The sequence below is a fragment of the Bactrocera neohumeralis genome, chromosome 3, assembly GCF_024586455.1.
Source record: "Bactrocera neohumeralis isolate Rockhampton chromosome 3, APGP_CSIRO_Bneo_wtdbg2-racon-allhic-juicebox.fasta_v2, whole genome shotgun sequence".
Classification (NCBI taxonomy): domain Eukaryota; kingdom Metazoa; phylum Arthropoda; class Insecta; order Diptera; family Tephritidae; genus Bactrocera; species Bactrocera neohumeralis.
The window spans coordinates 9,110,156-9,134,267 of record NC_065920.1 but is presented as its reverse complement, the minus strand read 5'-3'; the positions used below and the strand labels follow the sequence as shown (position 1 = coordinate 9,134,267).

General features: G+C 34.1%; 3 protein-coding genes across 5 annotated transcripts in view; 1 reads left to right on the top strand and 2 right to left on the bottom strand.

Annotated features, from left to right (window-relative positions):
• LOC126753325 (protein sax-3) overlaps positions 1-24,112 on the top strand; it is a 293,802-nt gene that overhangs the window by 129,663 nt on the left and 140,027 nt on the right. The window contains exon 1 of one of the 3 annotated variants that reach the window (XM_050464679.1): positions 18,318-19,125. The exons of the other annotated variants lie outside the window; for them this stretch is intronic. Coding sequence (XP_050320636.1) covers positions 18,903-19,125 — 223 coding nt within the window. The 5' untranslated portion in view covers positions 18,318-18,902. Of the gene's footprint in view, positions 1-18,317; positions 19,126-24,112 lie in introns of those variants that run through there. 3 annotated transcript variants of the gene reach the window in all.
• On the bottom strand, positions 7,728-8,496 carry LOC126753334 (C-type lectin domain family 3 member A-like). Its single transcript, XM_050464699.1, has 3 exons — positions 8,323-8,496; positions 8,149-8,257; positions 7,728-8,077 (listed from the first exon to the last, which is right to left on the bottom strand). Exons 1-3 carry the CDS (start codon positions 8,470-8,472, stop codon positions 7,809-7,811), a joined length of 528 nt encoding a protein of 175 aa, XP_050320656.1. The 5' UTR covers positions 8,473-8,496; the 3' UTR covers positions 7,728-7,808.
• LOC126753338 (perlucin-like) lies at positions 10,884-12,265 on the bottom strand. Its single transcript, XM_050464702.1, has 3 exons — positions 11,502-12,265; positions 11,316-11,424; positions 10,884-11,253 (listed from the first exon to the last, which is right to left on the bottom strand). Exons 1-3 carry the CDS (start codon positions 11,640-11,642, stop codon positions 11,021-11,023), a joined length of 483 nt encoding a protein of 160 aa, XP_050320659.1. The 5' UTR covers positions 11,643-12,265; the 3' UTR covers positions 10,884-11,020.

Genomic DNA, 24,112 nt, shown 5'->3' with positions numbered 1-24,112 from the left:
TTCGGAGGTAAAATAACTTAAGTTAATTTGCCCTTTTCCACATAATATATTTTGTACCATGAGAATCATGTGTTCTGGTATTGCTGGTACTCGTATATCGGTTCTGAGTTAAAACTTAAACATCTTATATACATTACTATAGTATAAATTAGCCAAATTGTAACACATCTGCCTCTGGGCCATCTATTTGTATCTATTAACGTCCATCCTTACTATCCAGACGAGGAGAACTGCTGTAGTTGGAATTGCTGTCGGCAAAGCCCTGAACATATCACAAATCTCGTTAGGTGTTCTACTCTATTTTCGTCATTTCACTTGGACTTGTATAAGATCCGAGTTGTTTTTGCCCTGGTCTAGCAAAAACGAGACATTTGAAAAGAAAGTGTTGAGATGATTCTATCTTATCTCGGTTCTCTAAACCTCTTCCGATTTAACCCGGGCCAGAAAAATCTCGCGACCGCAAAGTTTCTGGTAGTTCACCGACGCTTGCTGAGATGGTCTGAAGCTCAACAGTCCAGGAGTGAACCACAAGCTGCCAACGGAGCTTTTACTCATTACCATTCCGCAGTTATTGAGCCTGAAGTACCTGTCTAAGCGAACTCATCAGCCTTACAGTTTCCTGCAATACCGCTGTGGTAGCCAACCCAGTGTAATCATAAAGAACTCGATGCTTGGAAGACGCTGCAATGGTTCTCAAAACTGGATGAAAAGTTTCCGAAAGTATACTTTTCCTTCAACCAAGCAAACTTTGATTCATCCGTAAAACAGCCCACTGCCACTCTTCTCCAGCGAGTCTTTCCTTCCCATGCCGCCCTTGAAGGTATGTGAGCAGCGAATTTACAGCCAGGGCTGGATTCGGCGATCCGATAAGCCAAGTATTTTGTAATGAAATCAAAATGTGGAAGTATTTCAGAATTCTCAGAATCGGAGGCATCTAAGTACCCAGATTCTCAGAGACTGAGTGCAGCTTTCGCAGTCATGAACTTTTCGGGTATGTCAGGTATAATACTATATACAGGAAGGCGTTGGATGTGATCCGTAGTGCATCACAAATGATATATTATTTTGTACTCATTTAGGTCCTTCATTAAGAACTGCAGTTCGATCTTTGTCATAGTCAAGGCATGCTGGCCTGACGTTGGGGATTTTTAGAACTGAAGAAGTCTAGAGGCTTTATACTCTCAGTCATAGCAAGTATATTTAACCCCCTTATAACATAATTTTCTGAATATTTTCCACAAAACAATATCAAATAACATTGGGGCCATATGTCTGATCGTGGACCCCAGCACTAAGTAGTGCTGTTCGACGTCGATTCGGTTGAGTTGGAAAGTCTTTAGTAGCTCATATGAAGTTAAGAATTGCTCCCCTGTTTAGTTCCAATACTTCTGAGAACAACGAAGGTCTATGAAATATGTTGTAAAGCGATTATCCTAAACTAGAAAGAGCTTTTATTCAATCTTTCCTGAAAAATTAAGTTACCAAAAATTTATGTTAGTTAGAAATTCCAATCCAAAAAGTCACACACACAACAGTTAGGTCTAAACACTCTACAAAAGCAGACAAAACGCTTTATCGCCATTATTTCATGGTAACCTGTCATTTTTTCATGGAGATATCTTTATCGAGTCACACATTTATGAACTTATAATAGGCGCTGTTGGTACAACTTATTTATCGTCTGTATTAAAAGACTATTTTACAAAATTTTATGATTTTTCATAGTGAAAGCGTCTTTTCATTTCACGCCACAATTTATGCCAACACTCAATGCTCAGTTCCATTAAAAACCCATTATTCTGACCTATTTTTCTTGTTTTCCATTATGGAAAAAATTAGCTTTTTCTTTCAACAAACCAATTTGTATGCCAATTTAATCACGATTTATGCACTTTATCACTCTTTTATGGTGAAGTATTATTGTTAAACCGAAAGCTATGGAAAATTGTAAATGCGTTGACAAATCGTGACAAAAAAAACTCGCATAGAAATACAACGCACAATTTTAAGTGGATTAAAATAAGCTCTGCTGCTAGGCTAAATTATGCTGTGCTTTTGTTTTGTGCCGAGAGGGAGAGAGGGAAATAGAGAGTGTGTGTTCAAATTTATATTTAAATATACATAAAGTTAACACACAAATTCTTATATTGTACTTATGTATGTTTATTTTATCTACGGATGTCAGTACTTGTGGGAAATTATATGAAAAAGTTTAAAAGTTTTATATGAAAATTATAGTTGCATCTGTCATCGGGCCTCAGAATACAAGCGCAACTGTGGAATAAGTAATATGTGACAAGAATTTATTTTTGTAATATTTCTAAGGTTTATTGGTACCGCTGACACTGGAGATTTTATTTGTACTAACAACGTTAAGTAGCTTTCATATTCACTTAACCTTTTAGTTTAGACTCAGCGCACATCTTCGAATTTCTTTATATTCAAATTTACATGAGAACAATAGGATTCTTCAGATTTCAGTTCTTTTCTTAAATCAAAGCCCTTTAAGATATACTATACTTCTGGAATAAGAGCTAGTATCGTATAATATATTTATATTTTATTTTATAATGCTTTAATTTTTTCAATTTTTATTTCATTAAATTTTTTAATTTCATTAAAATTGTATTTTTACTGAAAGCTTGGTTCTCGAGCTTTTTTCATTTGCAAAAATTTAACTTTTCTAAAAATTAATTTTAAAAATTTTTGCTTGCTTAACTTTGCCACTTTTGTTATAGCGATGAAAGCTCCAAAAGCTCTAAAAACCCTATTGTGAAAGAAGGTTATTTCTGAACTCACAGCCCTTAAAGATATATTTCTGGAATCTCAGATAGTGTAATGTGTCTATATTTGATCGTTTATTTATTTATTTTTTTTTTTTTTTTTTAATTTTTAAAAGCTTATTTCTCGAGCTTTTTTAAGTTACAAAACTTTAACTTTTCTAGTAATCAATTTTAAAAAAATATTGTTTGCTAAATTATGGCCCGTGATAAAAGCTCCCGAAGCTCTTAAAAACTCAATTGGGTAAAAAATCTGCATTTGCTAGAAGACATTTTTTGATTTAGCTCTTTTCTAAACCACAGTCATTATAGATATACATATTTCTAGAATATTATTTAGTTATCGTTTAATGTTTGATTTTTATAATAAAATTTATATTTTTTAGGTATGAAATATTTCTCGAGTTTTTTTTTTTGCAAATCAGATTCAAGTTTAAAAAGCTCCCTTCCTATTCAAGTTTTCTAAATTTTTTTGCATTTCGAATGCATTATAGTGATGAAGGCTCAAAAACTTTTTGCAATTAGTCAAAAAAAGTATTAAGTTATTAAAAAGTTGTTAACCGCTTGATTACCTATTAAAAATTTTTTCAGCTCTGTTTTTAAAAATTTTGCGTGTAATTTTAAATATCTTAAAAAAACTTTCATTAGTGTTAAAAAAAGCTCCCTTTGATTACCTATTAAAGATTTTACTAACATCAGTCTTAGTTTGCTTAATACTTATTTACATGATCCCTTGTAGAAAACAATTCATTTGAAAAAACCAGAAGAGGTTTCTATAATTAAATACATCAAAGGAAAGTATGTGGTTAGCACATTGAAGTTGTATAACCGCTTGTTATTCTATCTTGATTACAGCCTTTAGTTGCTTGTTCGATTCAGCACTCTAGAAGCTTTGACTCGCTTACTAATACAATAATTATATGTTTCCCGAAATTTTTAAACATTAAAGATTTTAAAGTAAGTAAAGTAATTTTAAATAACTTATAAGAAAAACTTGTTCAATCGCTAAGCTTTCACGGTGTAATATAATAAAAAAGTTCAGAAGACTGAGCTTTAATTTTCGAAGCTTTCGAGCAAAAGTTTGTTTTCATATCAAAAATAATGGTATAAGCTATCATCGCGTATTGTATTAAAAAATATTCTAAAATTAAGATTTCAACTTCGAGCTTTTCTCAAAAGCTTGTCTTCAAGATAGAAATAGTTAACATTTAAAAATATAACTTTTCTAAGCGGGTCATAATTACTTCTGATTTCTTATAAGCATCATAAAATTAGGATTAAAATATTTTTAGGCTTATTTTTTAATTTAGATATGGTTGAAACCTTCTTAGTAATAAGCATAAATCACGCTAAGCATAATGGCTTAACACTTTTCACTTTTCTTTCCACTTCAAATCTTATCACAGCTAGTAAATAAGGTTTTCTGTAAAGACACACTCAAGAGTAAAGGGATTTTGTGACAAAAAAAAATTAAGAAAAATTGAAAAAAAGTTCAAAAACTTGTTGGTTTGTCAGTAGTTTTTACTGAGTGCAGGGTTTATTAATGAGTGTTTGAAGAGGCAGCAACAGATAGTCGATAGAAAGAAGAATGAAAAACGAATGTCTGTATACAAATGCCCACAGGTCACTCTCTGATTTTGTTCTCACCAAGCAAGCTAAATACAAAGCAGACGATATTGACGATATTGAGTTGAATTCTAAGCGATAAATGTAATGAACACTCGATAGTACAAATTACCAAAAAAAAAAAAATATAAAAAAATGTAAAGATTACACCAACTGTATAAAGAGCGAGGTAATTGTTATGCCCAACCGAAAAAAGTCGTCAATTTCGTCGATTCTTTCACGCGGCGTGTGTAAAATTCGAAAATGTTAGATAGTAAAGGCAGCAAGTGAATGAAAAATCGAGTAGGAGGGCAATTGATGGCAAAGTAAAGAAAACATTTCACGCATGCGCAAAGCTGTCTAGAATTATAAGTGTGCACACTAACCAACACTCACACACATATATGCGTGGCATACACGAAATTACACGCACTGCAACGGCAGGGGAGGATATGGAAGGTATAAGCATAGTTTAAGACCGTAATAAGTAAATGGCGGTGATGATGATACCAAAAAAACGAAGACAACGAAAAGTCAGCTGAACCTTTGACACGGCCAAACAACAATACAAGTATATATATGCACATCTATGCTTCAGTGATAGTGGCAATAAAGGTAGCGAAACAGGAAAACGTTGAGGCAGGTAGGCAATGTAGACTTGGCGGCGGACTAGAGCTGGTTTTTTGGTTGTGTGGTTGAACTGAGGCAGGTGTGTTTCGATAGGTAGCTATGTGCATACAATGTACGCGTTTGCAGCACGGTTGCTAGAGTATTTGACATCAACTGCAGCTTCTTCTTTATTCTTGGCTCCTCGCTACCAGTTTGCTCACATATCCTTTGCAAGTGAGCGATTTGAAAGACTCGTTTCTTTGCGTTTTGTGTGGATTTTGTTTTAGTTTTACGAGTAAAAGGCAATAACTGTGTTGTTGTCATATGAGATATATACACACACACAAATATATATGTATATATCTATATATAGCCTAATCGCATTGCCAGTTTGACACATCAGTAAAGGTTTGTACACATGTACATATGTAAGTGTTAATTTCCAACTACCGCTATATGTCGGCAGGTAATATGATCTTCTGAAAGACTTCTTAGTCAGTACTATATGATTATTGTCTATTTTGATATGTGTAGGAATTTTCCGAATTTGTTTCGCCTTATACTAATGTCATTTATTTTGATTGAAAAGTGGCAACAGTGTATGTCATTTTAATTGTAAGATTTTTAGCATATTTTTAATATTTTGGCTGTAGTACCCAGGTTATTACATGGGTAAGAATTGATTAGAGTAAAAAAGAGCTGTCGTTATTTTTTGAGTTTTTCTTGGGCTACCTTCTGCAAATATGATCCATTTTATGAAATACCAAGATCTCAGTCCTTAAGTGCTCATTAGATTAGGTTAGGTAAATCTGGTAGGCCAATAAGCCACGCATAGATCAGTTTGGTCCTTTGAGATACCATACGGAGTTCACTTGCTAAGTCAAAAAGTAGTAGTCATCGTTTAGGACACCTACGCTTCTTCCTTCTTCAGTGTACCATACTGTGGGGACCACAAATGCTTACAAGTGCACAAGAGATGCATTGTTTCCCTGGTGCCCTGGTCTAGGCATTTCCTGCAGTTGTCTCGATTTATCAGCTCAATCTTGTGGGCGTTTGTCGCCACCAGACAGTGACCAATTAGAATTCCCATCATGCTCCTACAGTTTCTTCTATCGAGTACCAATTGAAATGCTGTGTACTCCCGACCTACCGTTTTCCAAATAACTTTTGCAGTTTTGCACCCTGGTAGCTCATTCCATTGGGTTTTGATTTTCTCGATCATGCTTTTGTCGAGGTCGTCGTATAGACAATGCATGGGTTTACCATTGTTGGTTACTTTATCGAATGTTAGCCTTACACTATCCTTGACAATCTCGTCCACTATTTCATTGCCCTCGATGCCTTTGTGGCCTGGCACCCTGCTTTCCAAGACACTTCTGGTCGATATGCGATACGAGCTTACTGCCTTTATTGCTGATTGGCTATATACGTAGATGTTGACTCTGAAATTGCCTGCAGGTCCATTAGAAGTCAGCTACGCTACTTTCGCAATAGTAAAACCCTCAGCCTGAATTATTCTGCAGTGGTCCCGCAACTTAAAAGGTTGCCTTATGCCTAACAATATATTCTCGCACCAATTCCTCATCTATTTTCAAGCCATCAGTATAGATGTTAAGATTGTTGCGCGTAGCTAAAATACCTTTACGCCTGTCATCTTTTTCTATGTTTACTTTGAACATGGGGTTATGTAGTCGGTGTTTGTCCAATCACCATTACCCATCGAGCTTTGCCTGAAGGCTGTATATATAAATTCTCCTGCAGCCAGTAGTCTTCCCGCCTAGTGCGCAGTTTTCAGCCAAGAGGTCTATAGGAGGCGGGTTTAGTGTCAGTTCAAGAGCCGCTGTTGAAGTTGTTCTTAAAGCCCTGCGCAGCGAGCCTCTGAACCCTACCCATTAGCTTCGGGTAAGTGGATTTCCATACACCTGTCCACCATACTACTGCACCGTAGAGTAGAATTGGTCTAACTATAGCTGTGTAGCACTAGTGCAGAGGATGAGAGCCTGCGCATCTGCCTACACGCATATAAAGCATTGCTTACACAACAGTTTGCTGTCCAACACCACCCCAAGGTACTTGGTGCGGCCCTTGAGATAGAGAGAGCTGTTTTCCATTTATAAAAGGAAACCTCCATAGAGGGATTTTGTGCTTTCTTGTGAACACCAGCAGATCTGTTTTCTGCGGGTTAAACTCCAGACCCGCTTGCGATGTCCAGTTCTGAACTGTATTGGGAGTGGTGGTCATAATACTGCTAATGGTCTGTAGATACATTCCCGTTGTTAAGATGGCAATGTCGTCCGCATATGCCACTATCTTAAGGGCTTTGTCTTTCAGGTTGCTTAGCAGTTTATTCACCACTAATGTCCACAGAAGCGGAGATAGCACTCCACCGTGGATAGTACCTCTACAGACTTCTTTGGTCGTTTTAGCGTCATTCCATTCTGTTCTTATTCATCTAAAGGTCAACAGGCTTCTGATAAATACTCATTCAGCTCATTGAATTTTTTATATTGTTACATTGGTTCCGAGACCACCTTCAAGTCCAGGTTTGCAACTACAAGTTTCATACTGATGACAGATTTTTCTAATACTCTAAGTTATATGACAAGCACATACAAAGCAATCTTTTTTTCAATTCGTCAGCACTTCTGACATGAATTCAATTGAAAAAATGGAAAATTATTCTTTTTACATATAATCATTTCAGTTAGTTATGTCTTTCAAAATCAACACTGCTTGTTAATATGATTTACTCCGTCACCTTTTTATTTAATCGATAATATTTAATAAGCATTCACAATTAAACGCATAGAAAGCTTAAAAAATGCTATGTTTACATTTCTTTGTTGTTTCGGCTACCTTCACCACTTTCTTCTGGCAGATGAACTTGTATTTTGCGGCACAATCCTCATCGGACCACAAAGATTGCACAGTTTTTCCAATCAACAAGCACTTGTCGCTGTCATCGCCATTGGGTTCGTTAGTATCCCAATTGGAAGTGGTGAACTTTTCGCCATCTATTCCCCACATCCAGTTGCTGCCAGAAAGTCGGTTGCCCGCGGACCAGTAAGCGGTGTTTTTCACATCTTTGTGTAGAAATAACGGCAACACAATTATATGATAAAATATTTTTAATCTTTGTACGGCTTATACCCACCATACAATTCACGAAAGCCCTTGAAGAGTGTTAATAAGTTGAAATTTTCAGGCGCCACCAATTCCCAGCCTTTTGAGTAGCAGTAATAGTTGGCTTCAAACCAGGAAACCTAAATATTTCGTACATTTTGTACCGTTATGTGCTTTATGCACCTCATCCGGATGTCATACTCACCTCATGGCTGCTCACATAGTAATCGGTGTTGTCGCTTAAACTGCCCGGCCAGCCGAAGGAGAACTCATTATCCTCGCTCAGTGGTGTGGCTTGACTAACAGCCAGCAGCGCCACAAATGACAGCACTAATTTACCGCTAGATTGTTTCATTTTTTAATGTTTGCTTTTCACTGTTTTGTTTGCAACTAATTTCGGTGAAATTGCTCGCCGTTTTTATATAAAGAGAAATTTTGCAGTTATTCCCGGTTTTTTTTTCTTATTTTCAATACTTTTGTGTACTTAGAACATAATCGATGGCCTGACTTTGTGTCGGGCAATTTAATGTACACGGATTAAAAACTGTTAGTTTTAATGGATATTTTAGTTAAGTTAAAGCAAATATTTTGATTATTGTTTGTGTACATAGTGTTGCTATTAATTATTAAAAATACACGATATATGTGTATCTGATAGGCAATCATTTATCATGTTTGTTTAAGCTTTGGTGTGACGTTACTGTAGGCATACAGTTTGCTATACACACATATGTATGTACCTATATAATTATAGACACTGATGCATAAATATAAACACACATAGTTATGTATATATGTACTTATATCCATTTATCCCTTATCAAATCACAGCTGATAATTTTGTTGCTTTTATTCAATTAATAACTGCAAAATATAAGCAAATATAAAATATATTTCACTTGCCATCAGAAGTCAGCGAATTTAAAAGATAATGAGGATTTGTTGGCATCGGTGTCACATATACCATAAAAGCTATATCTAATTTAAGAAGACGATCAAATGAAGGTTCGGATCTGATCGGGATAAATAGTAGACAAGTGAAGTGTTGGGGCCTACTTGAATGTAAATGAGAACAAGAAAGGGTGCAACCGAACCAGAGTCACGCGGAAGTTCGAAAATCTTTATATTAGGTATATGGGGCTCAGGGAAGTATTGACCCGATTCAATACAATTTCGATGCATAGAGTTACTATTGGAAGGATTTCTCTTTGAAAATCAATTTTATATCTCCACTATCGAAACTAGGGTCCACATATTCGGTACCTAGGGGCTTGAATAGTTTGGTTGGATTTGGGCAATTTTTGGTTATAAGGTATGCCACCTATGTCGGTTGTCAGAATATTTGAGTTGGGTTATTATAGCTTTAGTGGTTTAGGTACATTAAACTTATTAAAGAGCGGAACCACGCCCACTTTTTTTAAATTGTTTGACCATAGATTCTTGCTACTGCGAACCCCTGTGCCAAATTGCAGTTTCTTATCCCAGTTTAGTGCTTAGTTATGGCCCTTTATAGTGTTTCGGTTAATGGCATTTTGTGGGCATGGCAGTGGTCCGATTACGCTTTTCTACGAACTCGTATTTTTTTTTGTACTAAGGACCCCGCATACCAAGTTACATTAAGACATTCCAATTTCTACTTATTTTGAAGCTTGCACGGACGGTCGGATCGACGGTTGGATCATTTAGATCATTTATGGCATTATGACGCTAATATTTTAGAGTGACAATGAACTTAATTCAATTTTTGGCGATGAAGCTCTATCAAGGACAAGTGTTATGGTGTATGGTACAGGGCGAATTTTATGCAGGAAAATCAATTAGAAAACCAGCTTGAGAAGTTCAATGTAGAAAATATTGTAAAATGATAATCGGTGACCAAACAAGGCAATAAATAGCCTCGTATGTGGAATATGTGCTACGCACTAAAAAAAGGGGGCATGGGCGCAGACTCACCAACAGATACAATATAAAGCGAGTCAGCATCAAATTTCTGGGTAGAAGGGGGAGTGTTTAGTGGATCACCTCCCATTGGATGACGATCCCTATAAGATGTGAAGGCATTTTAAATCCACCTTACGACCTAAAATAAACAAAATATTGTTTGCAATTTCGTTATGGAAAGACTTACGTCAGAACAACTTTTACAAATCGTTCAACTTTATAACGAAAATTCACATTCTGTAATGAGTGTGCTTCGCGCGCTTCGCTCAACTTATCGGCTTACTGAGCGTACCACAAGTATTCGCAACACCATCACCCTTCTTGAAACCCACTATTCATCATTGGATTGTATTCGACAAATAAACTACAACCAACGCTCAAAATATACATAGAAGCCGTCGCTGAGAGTGCACACGATGACCGTAAAAAGTCGAGTCGGAGACGGAAAGTTCCAAGAAGATCCGACGTTTTTGTGCCAAATTTTATTCAGCGATAAGGTTCATTTTTGGCTAAATAGTTGTGGTTACATCTCGAAAACCAACGGTTTGGTGTGGTTTGTGAACCAATGAAATCATCGGTCTTCTTAAGGTGAATAACTGCTGAAATCCGAAAGAACCAAATTGTCTTGAATTGCAGATTTAGTTAGAGAGTTATCGTTTGCGGCCTAACGTTTTTGACTGATTCTATTCAACTAATATACTGACGATCCCAAGAAGTCCAGAAACTTTTTGGCACTTTTTGAAAACCTTTAAACATAAAATTAGAGAAGTATTCATAATAAAGGACGCTTAAGAATATCGAGGTCTGGATATATAAAACACTTGCTTTAAATTTATACTGCTTTATTTTTTTATAATCGTTTTTTGTTTTTTGTTTTGTATCACATATACAAGTACATATACATTCTCAAAAGCGCCATTGCAAATATTTTTTCCGCGTCGGGGTCCAATTTTTGTTCCACATTAATTTGTGGAAACTGTCTTCTGGCAGATGAAGTCATTCTGTACAGCACAATCCTGGTTGGCCCATAAAATATCAGTGGTATTAGTTTGCACTAACAGGCAATCACCAGAGGTCACTGGTTCGCTGACAGCCCAATTGGTGAAGGAGAAGTTCTTGCCGTCAAGACCCCAGAGCCAAGTTGACTCGTTGGCCAAACGATTACCAGCAGTCCAGTAATTATTTTGAGTCAGACCTAACAGAACATAAAGCGCACAATAAATACTAATGAAAATGGAAATGGTTACTCGAACATACCGAATAGTTCAATGAAGCCTTTCAACAGAAGGTCAGACGTGAAGCTATTGGGTGCGACCAGCGACCAGCCGTTGGAGTAGCAGAAGTAGTTGGCAGCGAACCAAGAGACCTTTTGATTGAACAGTGGTTGCAGGAATGTATTAAATATTATTTATAAACAAATATACAATAAATTTTTGCACTTACGGGATTCTGGCTAACATAGTAGTCGGAGTTCTGTTGCAAATTGCCGCGCCAATCTTCTTCTATGACTCCTGAAGCCTGAGAGTAAGGTGAGGCAAGGCTCACTCCGATCAAGGTGGCCAGTAAAAGTGCGAAGTATTTCATCGTTGAATGCTTTGTTAACGAAATCTGATTGATAACTGATTTGCAAACGAAAATATTTCACTTTTATAGCAAAGTGTTTAGCTTTGTTTTTTTTCGAATTTTCGTTCGGAGTTGTTACTTTTTATGAGAATTATGATGGATAGTTACTGATAGTAAACAAATCGGCGAATCACTGAGTTCATTATGAATATGCATATATAAATTATTGCGGTTTATTTGCAAACACTCTTATATGGTTTGGAGCATGTGATTAATTACGCATTCGTTAATTGGTTGGAGTTGCAGATGGAAATGGAAAAACCAAGGTTTCTTTTATTTTCTAAATAATGCTGATTTCTATAATTGAACGAAACGTAATTTTTTTAACTTTTATTTGAAATATCAGCCTAGTTTATCGCATGAAATTCATTTCGGAATTTCCTTCAAGCAGGCAATATTCTAATGAGTCACACGTGGCAAGGGCTTTAAAATTAATATGGGTTTAGTTAGGCCAAACTGCTGAGGAAGCCTAGATACTCACGAGTATGAATCGCCTGGCATAATTCAATTTCGTGGTAATGGCATATGAGGAAACCAATATAAAAATAGAGTTTTTTTTCAAAATTTTATAAACAGTAAATATGTACTATATATGTATGTATGTATATACTTTAGTTGCTTCCGGGATCCCGAAATTTCTGGATTATGGTATATCAGATTTATAAAAAATATATACTTAAGATACTTTTGGGATCTCGAAATTGCAACTCTGAATCCCGAAATTTCGGTATCTAAAAATTTAAGAAATCAAAATAAAACTAAAGTTTTCAAAATTAGAGTTTCTCGGAAAAATGCGCTTTTGTATCCCAAAATTTCGGGATTATGGTATATCAGACATAGGAATATACATATATTTAAGTTACTTTCGGAACCGGTAAGTGTAAAATTTTTAAAATTTTAAGAAATTAAAATAACACTGAAGCTTTTAAAACATGATTTTTCAAAAATTTATAACAAGTAAATAAATATTTTAGTTACTTTCGGGATCCCTAAAGTGCATTTTTAAATCTCGAAATTTCAGAATTAAGGTATATCAGATTTATAAAAATACATACTTAAATTACTTTCGGGATCCGAAAATTCGTAATTATGGTATATTTTATTTATAAAAATATTTATTTCAGTTACTTTCGGGATCCCGAAATTTCGGGATTTAAAATTTTTTTAAGTGTGTATTTTTCGTGTTATTTAAAAGAATTTATTCTGTTTTTGTAATTTTAATAATTATTAAATTCAAAAATAAATAATTTAATACCTCAAAATATGAAAAGAGATATGCATATGTTAATTTCCTAAGGGGTTACACTCTCATAAACATACACTATATGTATATACATTTCAATTATAAATTTGCATATGTATGTACATTACATACAAACATTACAAACATACATACACCGACACATAGTAATTACCGTGATATAATTATCTCTCATTGTGGGTTTATATGTAGTAAAGGTATTAAGTTAAAGTAATAGATAAATAATCATAATATCTCGTGTGAAAAACATAATTGATCGTTTTAGCGAAAGCAGGTGTCAATATTACAAGTGTTTGGTATTTGATAGTCTCTGAAAATGCTAAAATATTAGATAAAGCTGCAAGTAAGCAAGCACGCGTGCGATTAATATCGACGAAAAACTATAGATCTGGTTATACCCTAATTTCTTGCTTACACCTATACTTGGATTTCTCACAACATATGCATGTTTGAAATTTAATGAAATAACTTTTACATTTATTTTTGTGACTTAAAATAACCTTCGAAAGGGAGTACGAGAAGCCGGATCTATATACATATGTAAAGTCATATACGGATTGATTGAAATTTGAGGAATGAACTGCACTCTCCTGTGCACTTAGTTCTCAGTCAAATTAAAAAGGTTTGTAAAGCTCTTGTGTTAATGGCTGTAATGCATTCTCTCTCGGCATTCAATTTCCTGCTAGCCTAACACCTTCTTTTTGCAATTGAGGGGTAATTCAGTCATACATACAATGTGCTCTGTTGTCTCTGAACTTTGGTCACTGAAGCGACACAAATCTGTGGAACAATACCCTAAACTGTACAAATGACACCACAGTCTTCAATAGCCTGTATAAAATGTCACAGGCAGCCTTAATCTGCTTCTGGGAAGATCAATTAGTTTTCTGAACTGTTTTGTATCGACCTCTCCAGCCTCAATTATTTTAATAAATTTTATTTAAAACTAAGGACCACATGAGTACATTTTTATAAGTCAATGGGTGGGGTACACATTTTTGAATAAGAAATTGTAATGTTTCGAATATTTACAATACCCGGACTTAATTAAAATATTAATTTTACGGCCTGATCTTCACTCGGATCGTATGTTATGCCTTAAAAACCAAGAACCACCATAATGCCGCGTTATTTGTTGACCTCTCGACTTATGCTAACACTAAGTCTGCGAAATTATCGATAACAATATTGATATATCGATTTTTATCGGATTATGCTATCGATATACATATGTACATATATGTTTCGAAATTGTATTTGCCTTTTCCGTTGTAGTTTAGGGAGCTATTTTTCAGATATTATGTACGTTACTTAATCATAGGGGCCGACTATTGACTTTTTGTGTGTTTAGAAAATTATCGATATTTATACGAACATTGTATGCATAAGCTTACACCCTAACATAACAGTAAAAATCTAGAAATACTCGAAGTTTTTGAATTTCATGATATTAAAAATCGATTTCCGAATAAGAATTTATTTAAGATTGCTAAACATGCTCAGCTTCAGCTTGAAACGACAAGCGAAGCAACATTATTCCTCGGACATCAACAGTGTAGCTAAACACCGGTTGTAAATGTTGCGCAACATTTGTTGCTGAAAGTGAAAATGCACGAAAATGAAATGAAAACAATTTCATGCGCAACACAACAAACGCACACAAACACAGGCACGCAACAACAATACAATCCACCACATGCGCGTTCCGATTCACGGCATTCCTCCAAGAAAAAAACAACAAAACAAAAACGGCCTCGCGCACTGCCTTTGCAGTTGACATGCAACAAGCGTTTGCCGCCGCCCGCACGCTGCAACTAACCACCAACACGCACACCTACGCGTGGGACATACACACAGATACAGCTACAGTCCACAGCCTTAGCAGCGTTTGGTAAGAAATTTTGGGATACGGAACATTCGCCGACTGCAAGTGTGGACTGTATCCGACAGATACGCGCACGAATCTCGTGCTGCGTTTCGTTTCACATACTCGTGTATATGTGTGCGTGCGTGTGTGTGTTTCTTTTGGTGCTTCGGCCGACTGCCCGGTTTGGTGGCTGCGTTGCAGTTTCCGCCGATTGCTCGAGTCAGTTGCTAAACGTTTGCCGGCCTTTTTGGATGTCGAAAATCATCGTTGTAACGGTAGTGTGTGCCGTACGGTTGCGCTCGGTCTCAGTTCGTCGTTTACGTGCGGTCGATTTTCCTGCTACCTGCCCAATTAGTTGCTGAAGTAAAGGTCGCTAAGGAAAAGCGTGAATCGTCAAGCCTAGGCTTGAACTGCTCTTACTCTACACTGTGCAACACAGAGTAGGTAGACGCGGGTGTTTCTTTGTGTATGTGTGTTCTAAGCGCGCGTTGTGACAGAGTTTTACAAAAACAAAAATATTAGATAAATTTTCAGCAAGTATTGGCAGTTTTTCCAAGAAGTGAATTTTTGTTAAATTTGTTGCAAGCAAAATTTCGTATGCTGTGTAAGTTATTAAATGCTAGTAGGTACGTGAAAATGTTTGCTGGACGTTGGCTGATTGGTGTATTGTGTTTGGAAGAAGTTGGAAATTTGAAACATAAATTTTGAAAAACGTTTTTTGAAGTGTCTGATTGTTCAATTTTTGAAAATAAGATTGAAGTGTGGAGAACCGTTCGTTAACCAATTATAAGTGAAACTGAAAGATTTTCATATGGAAAAACATTTTCAAAATTGTTGGCTGATTTTGAATATTTTACGGTAGAAGAACCATAAATATAAAATGTTAAGTTTTTAAGTGCAAAACATGAGAAAATCACTAAAATAATATATAAAATACAAAATTAATAGTGAAGGGTTCTGCTACAGTGTGTTTTGAAGGCATTCTGGTATCTTTCCATATGAGTGAAAAATAACGCTAAACACTTGAGAAATAAAACAAGGAAAACTAATGGATAATTGGATACTATAGCCAGAACGTTGACAAAAAGATATAGATACAAAAAAAAATACCATCAAAATTCTAAATTGGTTGATTTTGAACTATAATAATTCTTATTGCGTATAAGCTGGCATATTTGAAATGTAAAGTCATAAACATACGTATGTAACTATGTAAATATTCCTCCAAAGGCTTTCTTTATGTAAATAATTATACAATGAACAGGGCATATTAAGCGTCCCTATAAAATATATACATAGATGAATGATCAGCGTGGATTTAGAGTTATCCATCCGTCATTATATACCTCAATAAGACTCTCATTTTTTCAGACATCGTTCTAAAATTTTGCACACGTTCTTTTCTACCTAAAAACTTGCTTGTGTGCTGGAATCGCTGATATCGGACCACTCTAATATAGCTGCCATACAAACTGAACGATATAGTTAAAGTTCTTGTATGAAAATTTTCAAGGCTTATTTTAAAGAACCGATATTTAAATGTTTTTGATGACTACTATAGTATATTATGAACGATTTCAGCTCTTTACAACCTTTTGTTTTTGTGTAGTATTTATTGTTTCAGTCGTTTTTAAATATTTTGAAAAAATCCTCAAGTTATAAAAAATATAACACGTACATAAAAAAAATATTTAAAATAATTGTTACAAAAGAACAATTTTTTAAATTAAAAAATTCAATATATCAGAAAGTAATTACGGAAATTTTGAAAAAATAATTAGAAATTCTTTAAGATATATTTTTCCAGCTTAGCGGACTTACATATATTAGATAATAAGAAAACAGGAAAATTAAAAAAAAATATATGCACAGTATTTGTATTGCCAAACATTCAAGAAATATTTTTCTATAACCATTTAACTAAAGGAATTCAAGGCATTAATCAAAAAAATACAAAACATTATAAATTTGTACATGTTATAATAAAAAAACCTAACCTTTATAGTGTTAAACATATTGAAAAAATACAATAGAAGATATTTTAAAGAAAAAATATTAATTAAAAAACAGGATTATAAAATATAAGAAATTGTGTAGAAATATAAACAAGAGTGTAAACAACCAAACCGATACACCGTCAGTTTTCCTATATTTTTTATTGGAAAAGAACTAACAAAAATAGAAATAGAAAGAAAAAATATTAAATCTCCGAGAGATTGTAGAAATAAATAAATATAACTAAGACAAAAAATTTAAAAAATTCTAAATATATTTAAAATAAAAATAGTAATAGTAATAATAACAAAAACAATAAAAATAAAAATAAAAAAAAACATATAAAAAAATTATAAAAACAGATTTTATAAAAACAATATAAACCATTTCAAAAAATCAAAAATTACAGCTTAATAAAAAATAATATAAATATACATTTATTATATAAAAATTAATTTAAAATTATAAAAGAAATAAAAAAATGTTTAAAAAAAAAAAAATACTAATATTTTAAAAATAAAAAAAAAATGAAAAAATACAACAAAAATATATATATATAAAAAAAATGAAAATTTATTAAAACTGAAATAAATAAATAATATTAAAAACAAATTAAAAAATTAATTATGAAAAAAATAAGTATTAAAAATAATAATAATAAAATAAAAATAAAAAGTACTACAAAATAAAAAAATAATTAAAAATATGTAACATTACAATTTATTAAAAATAAAAACAAATTTATTGTAAAAAATTAAAAAAAATATAAATGTAAAAAATTTAACAAAATAAAAATAAAATAAAAAATAATAAAAATAATCATTATATAAAATAAAATTATATATATATCTTCATAAAAGTATAAAGAAATATTAAATATAAATCAAAAATTAATATAAGGAAATAAAAATCCAAAAATGCAACACAATAAAAAAATAATAAAAATACATATAACATAACAAGTTATTAAAAATTATAAACAAATAAATAACATTAAAAACAAATTTTATAAAAAAAAAACAAATTTAAATAAAATAATTGAAAAAATATAAATTTAAATAAAAATGTATTAAAACAAAAGTACAATAAAATTATTAATAATTAAAACAAAAATTATATTAAATAAAAAAACGAAAAAAAACTTTTAATGACATAACATAAATAAGTACATCAAAAAAAAAAATAAAAATAAAATTAAATAGTACAAAAATTATATAAAATTGTAATAAATATTAAAAACAAATCATGAAATCCAAAAAATTTAAAAATAATTAAAATAAGTTTTAAATGGTAAAAAATAAGTTTTAAAATATATATGTATATTAAATAAAAAATAGTAATATATGAATACTAAAAACAAAAAAATAAAAATAAAACAATACAATAAATATTATTTAAATAATAAAAAAGCAGACTTATACAAAAAAATAATTTTTTTTCGTTATTAAATTTTCCGGTTCTCAATTCATTTGCAGATTGGCGACTACTGGTCTTATTATTAGACTTACAAATTTTTAGTATAAAAATGACTAACTGGACCTTCTGACATTGAAAAGTGCAACAAACAAAATTTTTTAAGCAAAAATATATTAAAAAAGTGGAAGTTTAACCATTGAAATAAAAATAATAATAAATTAAGGCAAATCAATTTGAGCTGAAGCATAATTATCAATAAAATATCGCAAATACATTGAAATTTTACCACAAAATATACAAAAAATATGATTTAAACAAAAAAAATTAAGCAAAGTGCTACAAATTAAAGCCACATTGTTGCAACAGCAATTCACACTTGCAACAAATCAACGCTAGTTCGCTGAAATGCTAAACCGTGGCACTCGCATGCAGTTATAGGCAAACAGCTACAATTACAACAAGAAAAAATCAAATTGACAAAGAACAAGTGTTTTATTGGCAGCCAGTGAGCGCCTGCAGCTGGACGCCAGCCAAGTGCAAAATACAAAAACAAAAGAAAAAGTGAATAGAATTATAAATCAAAATCGCGCAAATCAAATATTGAGTGGAAACGAACAAGCAACAAAGGATTTGCAACAACACACACTTGTGTTTGCACTGCAGTTTACAAGTTTCAAATAAAATGCAACAAAGAGCCGACGGCAATACGCCACATGCGTTGGCTGCTGAGTGGCAACGACAGCAACGGCGACGCCAGCGGACAACTGTCGCCACACAGCCAATGCTAAAAATACATACAAATGCTGCGTCATCGCTGCTAATGCGTGGCGCGCTGATGTTGTTGCTGCTGCTAATGGTCGACGACAGCGGTTTAGCTGGAATGCAGCATGTTGCAGCGCTTAAGGGTAAGTTTGCCACACAAAGAACCAAAAAAATACAGAAAATACAGAAAAAGTTGAAAACGAAATTGGAAAAAAAAGGGGAAAAAAATTAGAAAACAGGAGAAAGAGAAGAAAAAAAATTGCGAAAAAATGGAAAATAAAGAAAAAATTAGAAAAAAAGAACAAAAGAAGCGAAAAAGGGGAAAATAGAAAGAAACACAGAGAAAAAACAGAGAAAAAATCGAAAAACCTGCGCGCTTGCAGCAAAAGTCCCAAGACAGCAAAAACCAAAAATAAATTGTGGCATTAACGTAGCTACTTGCAACATTAGGCTGCGTTGTGGCACGCACTTTACTTGCCACAACGCATTTTCCGGCCAGCTAAACGACAAATTCACCAAAATATCCTGTGTATGTGTGTGTGTGCATATAAATTTATAAAGTAGGCGTGTTTGTTGTCATTTTTCCTGCTTTAAATGTCGTTTGTGTGTTTCTGTTACTTCCTTAAATTTCGTTGTTGCCCCTGCGTCGCCTGTGACTTGTGCGCGCTATCAGTTGGCGCACACAGTTCGTTGCACAATCACAACCCCATACACACACATACATACATACATATGTAAATAACATACAAATACAGCGTTGCGTGTCTGTCCGTCTGCATTTTGTCACAGATATCTATAAATAGATATCAAGCGTTGTACATCTGTAGGCGCGCTGTGGAGCGCCAGCAAGATTTATTATTATTTATGTGCATGTGTTTGCATTCGCTTCAGTTCAGAATGTCAATGGCTCATCATTTGCCGGCTTAACGGCGACTGACTTTGAGGTTGTTGTTGCTTGCTGCCGGTTGCCACTAGTAGCACGTTGATTAAGTTCACGGAGTTGTTTTTGTTATTTCAATTCTCATTGTGAATGTATATACTGTATATATGTATATATATAGAGTGAGAGATAGATATATATAGATAGACATCCAAAATAATGATTTCGTTGTTGTTGCTTTTTTCATAAATCCCACCAGCTATTGCCGCACAATTAGTGCGGCTGAACTTTTGTAAAGCTTGCACTGACTTAACTTAGATTTATATAAGTCCAAATTTTATGTGCTCCTAATGTTTTTGTTGTTATTATTTTTGTTTTCATTATTTTTGTTGCTGTTTGTGCGGCATTAAATCATCAGCAATATTTAATAACACTGTTTATTGAAGATAAAACGTTACATGAATATATCTCTAAGTGTATAGGTGCTGTATGTAGCTGTGTGTGGGTGTGTGTGTAACTCATCTTTAGCATTTTCCCCTACCCTCGTTGGTTTAAACTAGATTTTCCATATTTTCTATAAGCATAGCGTTGCTTATATATCATTTTGTTGTCTTTTACCGTTAGTGCTCCTGCTTTTTGTGCTCCCTACCACTTCAGATTGCCTTTATCATACCTTTGGGAGGTGTTAAGTCAAAATGTTAAGTGCTCTATGCGCAACAACACGAATAGTCTACATACATATATATATGTATATAGAGAGTTTAAACTGCATGTACTTACAACACAAGTGGCAGAAAGCTCCTAACATAAAGCGACATGAAGTGAACTACCAGCTGAGTGCCTTTAAACTGAGATTTCTGACTTCTAGTTAAATTTAGAGTTGGTTTTTGATGGTACTTAAATCTTATTTTTATATGTTGCAAGAACTTTTGGAATGATTTTTCAAGTTAATAAAGGAATTTCACCACTTCTCTTCAAAAAATTTTTTATAAGAGGTCTCCAGTCCTCATTATCCAGTGTAGAAGCAGTTATTGCTACGTTTACACAGTCCTGGAATTTTTGAGTTTTTGATCTGAAATTTTGTACAAGTTCTTTTCTCCCCAGGAATTTGTCGGAATCACCCATTTTTTTGGGACTATTAGAGCACATACCTGCCATACAAACTGGCCTTCGAAATCAAGCCTTTTTATTGAAATTTTATTGAGCATGGTGGTTTACCTAAGTTAAGGCTTCAAGTTTCGAAGAGACTATTTAGATCAGATCCCTACAGCATATAGCTGCCATACAAACTGATTGATCAAAATCAAAATAAATACCTTTTAAACCCTTGTATGTTCTAAGAAATGCACGTGGGATTATAGCTTCAATGTAGCCTAATATAACCAATTTGATACATTTTCAGCCCTAGTTGATACTTTGAGAGTTCTATCACCAGCCATCGAATACTAATTTCAGTACACAAATTGTGGTCAAAACAGTCACTTCATTGACGAAAGAAACAAATAAAAGGCGAGAGAGGATCTCCTCTATCGATAAAGCGTAATAAACACAACGTAAGTCCGTAGTTGGGTCAACATTTTAGTCCCATTGTGCTCCCACGAGTTAACCAAATTAAGCCTTATCCCTCAAATCAGTGGATTTGGTAAAATACCTGATTCTGTTCCACCGCCAAAATCTCCTAAGTTGGAGCAGTTGATTATGTCCCATCTTATACAACTGAAGGCTGGTCATTCGCATAGATAATGTTAACATCATTCTCCGCGCTTGCTCTGCATTCTGCCAACTCCACTTTTACCAATTACCTGAAGGTCCTGTGATGATAAGTATAATGTTACTAAGCTTCCTTTTTCCTAGAGGTGGAAGTTTTTGGGGAACTGAAGCCTTTCTTCTTCTAGAAGTAGGGTCTTTTTGAAAAAGCTAAGGCCTGTAGCGAAGACACAATTCCCCGGGCCGGCCAGCTCGTCTGCCTTTTCATTCAAGATGATAATAGTGATGAAATTTGTTAGGAAAAATGTTTTTTCATTGAATAATATGAAAAATAATTTAAAATCTGTTATAAGATAACCTATTTCACAGTTTTTTAACATTAATATCTGGTTTAGTAACCAATCTAACCATTTTTGAAGCTACTTGAACGCTGTCATAGGCAAAATCAGTAATATTATGAAGTGTAAAGACTAATTTCTACATTTCTATAAAAAAGTTGCTATCATACAAGAGCTAACCTTTCTGGGTAACTCGCTGTTTCAAAAGCATCTTCAACTCCTTTAATTATCTACAATAATTTTACGAACGAACTGTCGGTGCTTCATTTATCTCAAACAGCCTTGAAGTGTTCCCAGATGTTTCCGAAGTTTATCAACATTAGCTGCTCTTGAGTCGCTAAGATATGGAAAATAGAGAATCGAACCAAAACTGGCATAATTTTCTGTTTCTAATTTATTATTACTATATAATACTCACTTACATTCTGTATATTATACGATATGAGAGCGACGCCTAAACTTAGTAAGCAGAGAAGTGGCGAATCGAAGACATATTTTTGGTAGAAGAAGCTGCTCGCACATATTTCGAGGTATTATACCATATAAGATCTTAACATAGTTATGGTATGCTTTTCTAAACAGATCCGAGTGAATAATCTTTTCATGAATGATTTTTGTACGTGGCGAGTCCCAAACCCAGCGCAGAACCCTTGAGTAGGGATTTTTCGCCTTCTCACTTTAGCTCGCCTTCAAACGGATGTTTTTTGGCTACCCAGAGGATATTTGGTCTAAGACCAAAAGTCCTGCTTGAGCCATATGAAAAATAATCGTTGATGGCCACACTCAAGTAAATGGCGCTCAGAGAACTTACCTTACTTACGTGAACTTCTACACATGACTCCATCCTCCTTCGGCTAAAACCATGTAAGGTAGTTTACGCCAATAAAGAAGAAAGTAGAAGAGTGAATAGAAAGAATGTTTGCATTGTTTTAAATGTTAAGTAAAACAGTTATATAAAAAGTTGGGTAAGCTAAAATACATATTAAGAACATAGTAAGGAGAGAATCAAAGCGCTTTAATGTCTCACTTTCAAGCTCTACTCTGATTCCTCGGTGGATCGTTTTTCTTCGAATATGATAACTTAAAGATAGGTCTTGAACACATTTTAATTATTAGGGTGTTGTGGAAAAATGGAAGTACTAAGCAAAAGTAATGGAAGTCTACAATATTATAATTTATTTTTTATTTTAAAAATTATTTTGAAAGATACTAAAGCTAACATCACAGCTTTAGCTCAAAAGCTTCCACAAAAATGCTTCACTTGCTCTTGCTCCATTACTTTTGGACTGTTAACTTGAGGGATTTCTGCAAATGAATGTTAAGCTTCTCAGCGCTACATAAATAATTTCAATAAAAAGTTGCCAGTCTAAGTAATTATCTTGTAGAAACATTTTGGCTGGCACAAAGAATACTATAACTCATATTTCTACACATCCGCGCCACTTCGTTCGCAGTGCTCTCGAAGCCAATAACAATTGCGAGCTGCAAAATTAAATTCCATATGCAATCACCTACAAATTAGGCAGCACAATTTGCTCTAACAGACAGACACACTACATAAGTAACTACGCTAATTTCACATCCAAATATGCATTCTAAAACAATTTGTGTTGTGAAAATTGCCTGCTCAGATTCGCATGGAAGATTAGTTGTACTTGCAACACACATGCAAACACACCTACACATGCGGCAAAACACACATGCAGCGCGGCTGGTGGAGAGCAGCGAGAAAATTGCCTACCAAAAATGACCTACTTTCAGACGTAATTTGACGGCTACAACTACAAATACATAAACATATAAATGTATGTATGTGTGTGTGAGTGCCTGGGCATAGTTTGAGCTATGAGCGCGCGCACAGATGCTGGCAATAACTAATAAAAAAGTTGGCAGCAGCAAAATTGAAAATAAAAAGCGCATTAAAGCCGAACGGCTGAAGGATGCCAACAACAAAAACAACAAAAAATATGTGGAATAGCAATTCAAATAAGCGAAAATTCGCAGAAGTATATAATAATAAATAGTGGGCTGCAATAGCAGCGCGGCAGCGGCATAAAAATTGTGTTGCAACATTAACGGAGAGTACCTACAGACAGGCGCGCTGGGTGCCACGTTGACCTGTGAACAAATGTAGGCATGAGGTTACAAGCGCACAGCGCACACGCGGCAGCCTTGAGCAGCAGTTCGCCTGCATTCTTTATTGTT

Excerpts from the sequence above, each read along its gene's own strand:
- LOC126753334 (XM_050464699.1), bottom strand. The coding sequence starts at position 8,472 with ATGAAACAATCTAGCGGTAAATTAGTGCTGTCATTTGTGGCGCTGCTG. Across the intron at positions 8,258-8,322 it reads ACTATGTGAGCAGCCATGAG|GTTTCCTGGTTTGAAGCCAA; the intron begins GTGAGTATGACA and ends CGAAATATTTAG. Across the intron at positions 8,078-8,148 it reads GGGCTTTCGTGAATTGTATG|ATGTGAAAAACACCGCTTAC; the intron begins GTGGGTATAAGC and ends TTCTACACAAAG.
- LOC126753338 (XM_050464702.1), bottom strand. The coding sequence starts at position 11,642 with ATGAAATACTTCGCACTTTTACTGGCCACCTTGATCGGAGTGAGCCTT. Across the intron at positions 11,425-11,501 it reads ACTATGTTAGCCAGAATCCC|GTCTCTTGGTTCGCTGCCAA; the intron begins GTAAGTGCAAAA and ends TTCAATCAAAAG. Across the intron at positions 11,254-11,315 it reads AGGCTTCATTGAACTATTCG|GTCTGACTCAAAATAATTAC; the intron begins GTATGTTCGAGT and ends ATGTTCTGTTAG.